The following is a 10,087-nucleotide window of genomic DNA, read 5'->3' on the forward strand; positions in this document are numbered from 1 at the left end:
TCCACCTCAGCACTTTGCCTTATCAACATGTGGTCGCCATCTAGTGGCCAAAGATTGTATCCACCAGCTACCGGGATGGAAGGCAAATGAATCTTTTGGGCCCTTTTGCTGTCCAGCGCTAACTTTGAGGATGAAGTGTCATGGAATAAGCCGACTGTCTGTGCGCTCAGAGCCCAGTGTGATGTTAGAGTGAAGAGACTCCAGATGCAACCACTTAGTAGACGCTCGTGCAGACTGAGGCGCACTGGGTATCCTGTGGGCAGAGACAGGAGCAGACCCATGTCCAGGTGCCCGGGAGGGGTTTACTGTAACTGCAATACTGGCATCCCCACTGCCAACCCTAAGTGAACTCCTGCTAGGTGGCCCGCACTGTACCCTCGGGACAAGCAAAGAGGGTGGGTGGGAGGATTCTGTGGGGTGCCCAGCCATGACCTTTGATACGGTCCACCGAATAGCCAAACAGATTTTTTTTGTTTGATTCTTCGTTTTTGTATTTTAAACTGTCAAATGTTTTTGTGTTAGGAATAAAAAGTCATAAACTATTCCCAACTTTGTTTCTTGAGGGATGTTCTGATTCTGATTGAAACAGGTTGGAAAACTTGAGGGGAGCATGGTCAGGGTGGTAAGCGGAACAGGGAAGCGAAGTGCGTGGATTTCCAGGTGGCTTCCGGAGAACGTGGCCGTCTGGAAGTCCATCGTGGTGCAGCCTGCTCCGGAAGGTTTCACCCACCCCCTGACCTCCTTGTGTCACGGGGTTAGCATTAGCGTGGAGCACCTGCTCCTTCCAGAAGCACCTGCTAATGTTGAAACCAACACAAGCTCCCTTTCCCCAACCCCAGGTCCTAGAGATGGTGTCTGTAGCTAGCCTTAATTGACTGGGCAAGGTGGTCCCTATGGTCCCTTCCAGCATTTCCAAATCTTGGACTCAAATCCTTTTCTCTTGGTGTAACCATGCAGCCTAGAGAATTCTGAGCAATAGGGAGCCAGGGCTTTCCCTGGCTCTGTGACAGGGTCAAACCAGGGAATGGCTAAACTTGGGAGGTTTTGTCATCCCCAGGGGTACTACTGTAGGGGCATTATTTATTAGGAAGCTCAACAAGGTAACTACAGCCTGGGGTGCAAGAGTGTAAGGCTGTGTGTGTGTATGTGTATGTGTGTGCACGTGCGTGTCTTTGCCCGTGTGTGTGCGTGCGTGTGTGTGTGGAATTACATTGATGCATTTCTTGAGAAAGGTGCAAGAATTTCACCTACACAGAGGGACACATCTGCTTTGTTATTTATAATAGAAAGCTAAATTTTAATTTTTTAAAGGACACTGCTAATGATTGAGAATCGAGTTTTTAGTTTTGCTATTTTTTTTAATTGGTAGAGGATTTTTATATATTTTTTCCATTTCGTTGGGTTGTGTCCTTATTTATATAAATACTTTATCCGTAAGAGGCAAGGAAGAAGTCTTCCTTGCTTTTAATTATTGTGGTTGTCATCGTCCCTATTTTATTTCTGGTGTGATTTATTTGTCTTACCTCCTAAATGAGAAAATGTTTTCCTGTATTTGTACATTGTCAGATTCTATAGTTTCATAGATAATTTAACCAAATTGCTCTATGTATTATTATTATTATTCTGTGAGTATAAAGTTCTATTTTAACGTCTGTAAATACTTCTGAACTGGCTTCTTTTCTCAAACTCCCACTGTGGAGTTATTGTTTACATCACAAAAACTGTAGAATCTCTATGCTCATGTACTGTAAATAGTGAAGTGATCTGCTTATAAATAAACTTAACAAATACACTATGAAGATTAAAAAGAAAATACCACCCACAGCCCTGCCCAGGTGTGTCTTTCTTTCTATTGGTCCTGTGAGCTCACTGGGGGACAGTCTGACCACTCAATGGGGAAGAGATTCCAGTTTAAATGTCACCTTCTCAAAGAAGATGACCAATACTCTTCTCAGTGAAGTCACCAAAACTTTTTTTTTCCTCCTCAAGGTTTTTGCTGGCAGGAGAGACAGAGATAATGAGAGGAAAGGTGAGAAATCAGCCCCCAGGGGGATGGCCAGACTGCAGTCCCTCTCCTCCACTCTTCCCCCAGGATCTGGGCACCCACGCAGGTACGCCTGGTCCAGGACTCAAACCGCAGTCGACCATGTGGAAGTCCAGCGCCTTCACCACTACATCACCTGCTGGCCCCATCACCCAAACTCTTACTGCCCTTTTCCTTCCTTCATAACACTTCGCATAGTTCATCAGCATTCAGATTCCTCTCACATAGCTGTTCCATTCGGACTTCGTGCCGTGACCTTTATGAAGGTATATACCACTTTCTGAACAAAGATCTGCTTGTTTGGGTAGATCAACTTTTCCCCCAGGAGCACACTACATAAATCTGCTGTTAGGCAGAAGAACACATCAACTGACAATCACCAAACAGTTTCCGGTCAGGGGATCTTAGAGAGCAGATCGGAATCGTGTGCCATGTTTGGGTGGACTTGAAACCTTTTCTCGGTACATGCTTCAAGAAAGCAGGCGAAGAAAGTGGCATCTTACAAGACTGTCAGTCTTGTGTGTCTGTTACCACCTTGCTTTTATTTTACCCTAACGCCATTTTTTTGTGCTGTAACTTTATTTTTAAATGCAGTTTGAGTGCCAGATACTCCTGACCCCCGAAAGGTTTGAAACTGGTGAAAAAAAAACACTTGATGTAAGCAAGAAGAGGTCAAATAAACCATGGTTTTGTGTTCTGTGCAGACTTTTCAAGTTATTGTTTATTTCTTACATAAACTAGCCCTCATTGTTCAGGTGGTTTTTCAATCTATGAAAATTGTTTGGATTTCTTAGGTTGGAACACTTGATTTGTTTCTCTCTCTCTTTTTTTTTTTTTTCTTTTTTTGGAGAGGTTTTTGCTATAGGGTGCGCGCGCTTGCCCGACAGAGAGAGAAAGAGAGACAGAAAACGAGAAATCACCCCTCGGCGGGGGGAGGGGGGGGGATGGCCACACCACAGTCCCTTCTCCTCCATTCTCTTCTTGGGATCTTGGGGACGCACACACACGCGCCCGGCGTGAGTTTTAAGCCACCAGGTCCAAGATGCGAACCGCGCTCGACTAGTGGGAATCCAGTGACATAGCCATTACGCTAACTGCTGGTCCCGTGATTTGTTCCTCTTAAGATGAATGGGGATGTTTCTGCCTGGGGGTGGAGCTTTCCAGCCTGAATTGGAGTCCTGAGTAGCTGTGATCAACTGCTCCTGCTTGCCGACCCTTACCTTACCTGGTAAACTCCAGGACTGTGGACTGTTTCTCTATTCCCCGTGGGGCTCCTCGCTCCACCCATCGGGAATTCTGAGTGAGTCCTACCCACCGCCTGAAGACTGTACAGCTAGGGAGGGAACCAAGCCACAGAATGACAATAACAATCCCTTTTAAAGATGTGTCTGGGGCTGGCAAGGGGCATGGTGGTTAAGGGTGCTGGACTCCCACATGGCCAACTGTGGTTCGAGTCCCAGACCTGGCAGCTTGCTTGCTCACTTTCCCTCTCTCTCTTGCGCTGTCTTTCTCTGGTCAAATTTAAATAAATAAATAAAGTTAAATGAAATAATTATTTAAAAAAAAAAAGATGTGTCTAATAGGACATGCAAATGTAGAGCCCGAGACCTGCACTTGAGAACCCTCTCTGCCACTAATGCCTAGGACAGACCACCTCTTTGGACCTTGTCTCCCAGACTATGAAACAAGATGATTTGCTTAGATAAACTTGAGGGCTTTTACGTTCAAAAGAAAGCTGATTCTCAGAAGTGGCATGGGACAGGGAAATTGTTACAAGTTGGGGTTCTGGTGCCACACTGCTTGGCTTTGAACTGGTTTTTTTTTTGTTTGTTTGTTTTTTTTAATTTTTTTCTCCCTTTAGTGTCCAGAGGTTGTGTGTGGTCGCTAGAGAACAAGAGAAAGCTTACCTGCCACTGGGCATGGTCAGCCTGCAGTCCATTTTCCTCCATGTCTCTATCCTGTCATGATTTGGGGCATGAACACACATGTACTGTGTTTTTCAAGTCGCCAGGGCTAGGATTTGAACTGTGATCAACCATGTGTGATCCAGATCCTGATGGACCTCACTTAACCACTCTGCTCAGTGCTGGCCCGTGCACTGTGTCTTGACTCTACCTCTGGGTACCCTTAGGCAGGTTTCTCAACCTCTCTGAGTCTGCTCTGCTTCACGAGATCAGTGGGGCTGATCCCAGTTCCCACCTGTTAGGGTTGCTGTGAACTTGGATCACGCACAGTACCTAGGACTCCGCAAGCACTTAGCCAGCACTTTTCGTGGTCCTCCTTTGATGTTAACCATAGCTCTGTGAGAGGCATGGCGAGGACCCTGACCCTCATTTGACAGATTGGGAAGGCTTGGAAGTAGAGCAGAAGGAACTGGCCGAACGGGCTCAGAAGTATGCAGTGCCACATGTTCTTGGGTGACACTCCTCTTTTCCCTGCCACTTCACCACCCATGATATGCTTAGAGCCATGCCTCTGCTTAGAAGATCGATGCACTGAGAGTGTCCATTTCAGGAGGGCAGAAATCTTGTTTGGGAATTGAAAGATGCAAGTTCCAGTCCCAGCCCCCATTGACATCTGACCTGCAAATATGGGCAGAATTCATGCGTCAGGAGCTGGGATTGATCTGCTGAGGAAGTTGCAGGGACGTGAGCTCTGGACGCTGTGTTCCTGGTGAACTTGGGCATCTACTTCTGGAGGGAAGCCAGGGAACTGTGACATGAACTTGGCTCAACCTTGTCCCCTCGCTGGCCTTCAATTTCCTCGCTTATCTAAAAAGAGGAGTGGTTTACAGTTTAGAGGAACCACAAGGTTCCCTCTCCTCAGAGCAACTGCTATAATACATTAGCTTCTACGGAACGTCCAGTTTGGGAGGAAGAGAAGTTCTAGCACCAATGTCCATTTACAGGAGAAGAGGACACAGAGGAACATGTCACAGGCCGTCACAAGGAACCAGATGGATAAATCCAGAAAATGGGACGACTGACAATTACCTACTGTCTGCAATGAATCACTGGCAAAGGGAAAACAAAATGAGCGCTGTTGTAGATTAAGAGAGACAGGGGGGCCAGCAGGTGGCCTGGACGTTAATGTGCTGAATCCCACCTGGCTAACTAGTTTGAGTCCTGGACCTGGTGGCTCGAAAACCATGCCGTGCTCATGCATGCCCCAAATCCCAAGAGGAGCAGGAAAAAAAGGGATGGGAGAGTGGCTATTCCCCCCTGGGGAGTGATCTCACTTTCTCTCTCTCTCACCCTGTCTCTGTCCTGCGAAAGCACATGCCCTGTAACAACCACAAATCAGACTTGAGAAACATCACTGTTATGTGACGGATGTGTCAGTCAGCTTGATTGTGGTGATCACAATGTTTTCATGTATCAAAACGTCCCTGTAGGGTCGGCCCCTTAGCACAAAGGACATGATAGCCTGCAGTTCGAATCCCAGCCCCCTAAGTTGGGTTCCCCATAGAGCAAACTCCCAAATGGGCTTGCTTATTCAGGAGTGCCCTGGGGCAGGGAAAGGAGGACAGCAGGAGTGGGCAGAGGAAGAAGCTGAGCCGTGACAGACTAGTGACCACCTGGGTGGACCCCACGAGGAGTCCTGAAGCTAGAATGGTCCTGCAGAGTTGTCCATGTTGGGCCAAGATGGCCAGGCCTTTCCACTGGGCATGGATCAGTCATCAGGGGTGGGCTTCCCTGGGAAAGGCTGAGTGTGTCCCTGCAACTGAGGTCACCCCTGAAGGGACTGGCAGCACTCACAGCTGCTGGGGCCCCCTGTCATTCATTGAAGGGGCCCCGTGCTGCTCAGCACACCCACCTCACTGGGTGTTAGCTCATCTGTTGCATGTTCTGTGCAAAAACACCCTCATCCCTTTAAAGATGTACCACAGAGGAGCAAAACGATACATGTGGAATTCACCTTTTACTTCCCTTAAGGAAAAGTTGAAAAATACGTGTTAAAAGGACAAATAAAACAAACAGCGAAACTTGATACTGGAATCTGAGTGATTAGTGTGTAGGGACTCAATGTGCAATTGTCCTTTGAGAACAACTGAACATTTTATAATAAAACATTAAGTGAAAGCGTAAGAATATCAGTGATACTGAGCAAGCAGGGGGATTGGCATTCATTTGTTTAGTTGATGTCTATGAAAACTCGAATATAATAGTGCTCCTTTCCTCAGTTCCGCTTTCTTGTTTTAGTTACCCTTGGTCACCAAGAAGGGTAGGTGAGGACAGCACAAGAAGATACTTTGAGACCGAGAGATACTATGTCCACCTAACTTTTATTACCGTATATTGTTACAATGGGTCTATTCTATGGTTGCTAACTTTTATTACAGTATATTGTTACAATGGGTCTATTCTATGGTTGCTAACTCTTACTATGCCTGGTTTACAAATTAAACTTTGTCAGAAGGATGCATGCACAGCAAAAGCAGCATACGCAGGGTTTGGTATTATCTGATTTCCAGCCTCCACTGGGGGTCGTGGAACATCTGCAGGTTGGGGAAAGGGCTGCCAACGTACTGGTTTGAGCTCAGGAAACAGTTCTCGAGACTAAGAACTGTTTCAAAACCACTAGAGGAGGTAGTAAGCTAAATTCTGTATCAGCTTTCAAACCCTACAACTCTTTGACTTCTCGAGAAGGTGTGTGATTTTTCGCAGGCTTGGGCAGTCTCCTCCCAGGAAAGGGTGGTGATCTTCTGGCTGGCAGATCCCTGGCCACGCTACTGGATGCAGCAGGACCTGGAGGTAGGTGTGTCCCCTGGCTCATTTCCCGAGGCTGCTGCAATCGGACAGGAAAGAGAACATGCTAGGTAAGGGGCAGCTGCAGTGGGCTTCTTTCACCTGGTTTGGACCAAAATCACAAACTCAAGAGCTTCCAGAAGCCAACAGACAACCACACATGCAAAAGGCAAACCGGATACAGGGAGAATCGGCGAAACTCAGAGTAGTTCTCTAGTCTAAGAAACTCTAAGGAGGTCGATAAATGGCATGGGCACTTGGCACCAATGTCTGGAGACACAGGGAGTGGTGGAAGCTGTGACAAACAGCAGAAAGCTTTTGTCCCATCTGAAGAGGGCAGGTTACACTCAACTCCCAGTTGTCAAATAGAAATGCCAGACTGGGATGGCCAGGTTGGGATCTTTTCAAAACAAAAGCCAGAAATGTGGATTTTTAAATCTGAGCATCACAATTTTAAACTATGGATAGCAGATTCATATTTTAAAAGAATGCAGACCAGGGACCAGCAGATGGCATAATGGTTACGTCGCTGGACTCCCATGAAGTCGACCACAGTTTGGGTCCCGGACCCGGTGTCTTAAAGCTCATGTGGGATGCATGTGTGTGGTGCCCAAAATCCTGAGAGGAGAATGGAAGGGAAAGGGTTGCGGTGTGGCCATTGCCCAGGGGGTGATTTCTCACTTTCTCTTTCTGTCTCTCTGGCAAGTGCATGTGTCCTATAGCAAAAAAAGAAAAAAAAAGAAAGAAAGAAGAAAGAAAGAAAGAAAGAAAGAAAGAAAGAAAGAAAGAAAGAAAGAAAGAAAGAAAGAAAGAAAGAAAGAAGAAAGAAAGAAAGAAAGAGAAAGAAAGAAAGGTAGATAGATAGATGCCGGCCAAACCAAAGGCCCTGCAGACTACAAGTTTGCACAGACCTGCCACAAGCCCAAAAGTAAGTGTATGCAAATTCTTCCTCAGGACACATCACTGTCGTTTTCTGAAAAACTGCAACGTCTATACACTTCTGTGACGTGACATTTAGGAACCCCCCAGGGTTGCGGGAAACATGACCTGCAAAACTAAAAGCAGTGGTCCCGCATTCACAGATGCTGCATAGAGCCCTCCCACAATGCGCAGAGCAGAGCAGAGCTGGGGAAGGGAGACCGCTCTGTGGTGCTGAAGGAGGACGTCCCGTAAAGTGGCGAGCCCGTCAGTGCCGTACGCAAGCAGAGGCTCAGGATGGCGTAGATCGGATTCAAACACCAGGCAGGACACTGAAAATACGGCCTCTAAAAGTCCTTCCTACTGGGACCAGCAGCTGGCGTAATGGCTATGTCGCTGGACTCCCATGTAGTCGACCGCGATTTGAATCCTGGACCTGGTGGCTTAAACTCACACTGGGCACGTGTGCATGCGTGCCCAAGATCCCAATAGGAGAAGGGATTGTGCCGTGGCCATCCCCCCGGGGGGTGATTTCTCACTCTCTGTCTCTCTGTCTCTGTCTTTCTGGCAAGCGCACACGCCCTATTGCCCTATAGCAAAAAACTCTCAAAAAAAAAAAAAAATCCTTCCTACTGCTGGTTCTGGGTTTCCACCTTTGCCCCAGGGTAGATTTGAATGTCCCCAGCCTGAGAATCACAGTCAGCCCTTGTTGAGAGGTGGGGGGCGGGGGACTTGCTGGGAGGCCTGAGCCACCCTCCACCTCAGCCTTGGGAAACAGATCTGCCACTTACTGACGTGTGACTAGGCGATGATGCTTCACCTCTGCCAGTTTCAGTGCCCTCATACACAGAAGGGGATAAGTATAGGTCACCAGGAGGCTGGAGGCCAGGCCCAGCTGCCCTGTGAGGGTTCCGTGTGGGCAAGGTTGGACCTCCCTGTCTCCTTTCCACTGACCTTGCTTGGTGGCCTGCTCTTGCTGTTTCTCCTCCTCCAGGGCCTTCACCTTGGCATCGTACTCGTCAGCAAGCGCCTTCCACTCCTTGCGGTTGTTGGTGATCCCGTCTAGCATGGGGGTGGTCTCCTCATGGAAGCGTGAGAATTCCTGGGAGAGACGGAGAGAGCCTCTGACACAGGGGCCGTGGTCAAGGTCTAGGCTGAAGGGAAGGCCCAGCTGGGAATGTCTGGCACTGGAACGAGCTGCCCATCACCAAGTGGTGTGAGTGCCATTGCCCTGTCATTGCTTCCAAGCAACACAATGTGTCCCTGTCCTGCGTACAGCCCTCCTGCATACCCACCTGTTCCTAGGCTGACATGGTTTTCAAGCCCCTCGATGGCTTAGTGCCCTCCAGCCCTGCACCGTCTGGAGCTTCCAGGCATGCCGCATCTCATAGTTCCTGGAGGGACTCTCCCTGGCCATTACCTTTGCCTGACGCTCTGACCTCCGCTCTTTTTGCTTGAGGTCCTACAAATAAATGTCTCTCAGGGCAACAAAGTCCCCGTTGGAAGTTCCCAAAGCCCTCTCGACACACCTTGCTTCCTTGTAATTATGCCCTTGTCTGTCTGCCCCAAGACCAAGACCCTGCAGAGTCAGGGATGTTGCTGCCTCAGTCACTAGGGTGGACCCTGCCCTGACACAGGGTCTGGGGCACCATATTCTCAGTAAATATTTTTTAAATAATTCTTTATTTTATTTTATTTATTCATTCATTGATTTTTTTTTAATTCAACTAGAGAGAGACAGAGGGTGAGAGTGAGAGAGAGAGGAAGTGAGAAAGCAAGCCACCAGATTCAGGACTCGAACCTTGGTTGGCCATGTGGGAGTGTCCAGTGCCTTAACCACCACGCCACCTGCTGGTCCCCTGAGTAAATATTTACTGAGTGAAATCAGGATATTGAGGTGATTGTCCAGGGCACTTACAACTCTGAAAACAAAAATAGTGCCTCTGAGCATGGCACGTTACAGTTTGTGAGGCACATTCTCTCCTCTAAGCCTCAGCCGCTCCTGTCCAGTAGAGACAGAGAGTCATCACTCCTTATTTTTAGGGGAGGAAATGGAGATGCAAGTGAATAAAGCAGATTTGCCCAAGGTAAGAACTACAAATCCAGGGCCCACTGTGGAGTTCCAGCTGGAGCCTGTGATGCTCAGAGGAGCCCGGGATCAGGTCCAGCTTCTGCCACAAGCTGTGTGACCTTGAGTGGATCACTACCAGAGCTTGCATTCAGCCATGACATTAGGACAGTGACAAGACCTACACCATCGGGCAGTTGTGTAACACACATGTAAAGCACTCAGCCCAGTGTCCCTGACTTAACGTTATGGATGACAGTGGCAAGCGTCAGTGACTCAGCCCTGCTGATCGGGAGACCCCATTAGTCT

General features: G+C 48.0%; 1 protein-coding gene across 1 annotated transcript in view; it reads right to left on the reverse strand.

Moving 5' to 3' along the window:
* Positions 1–5,911: 5,911 nt before the first annotated feature.
* Positions 5,912–10,087, reverse strand: part of PDE6A (phosphodiesterase 6A) — an 81,368-nt gene continuing 77,192 nt past the window's right edge. Inside the window, exons 21-22 of the mRNA XM_006150879.3 lie at positions 8,665–8,812; positions 5,912–6,832 (exon numbers count right to left, since the gene is read on the reverse strand). Of these exons, the coding sequence (XP_006150941.1) occupies positions 6,774–6,832; positions 8,665–8,812 (207 nt within the window). The 3' untranslated portion in view covers positions 5,912–6,773. The remainder of the gene's footprint in view (positions 6,833–8,664; positions 8,813–10,087) is intronic.

The sequence above is a fragment of the Tupaia chinensis genome, unplaced genomic scaffold (genome assembly GCF_000334495.1).
Source record: "Tupaia chinensis unplaced genomic scaffold, TupChi_1.0 Scaffold000303_1, whole genome shotgun sequence".
NCBI lineage: Eukaryota > Metazoa > Chordata > Mammalia > Scandentia > Tupaiidae > Tupaia > Tupaia belangeri.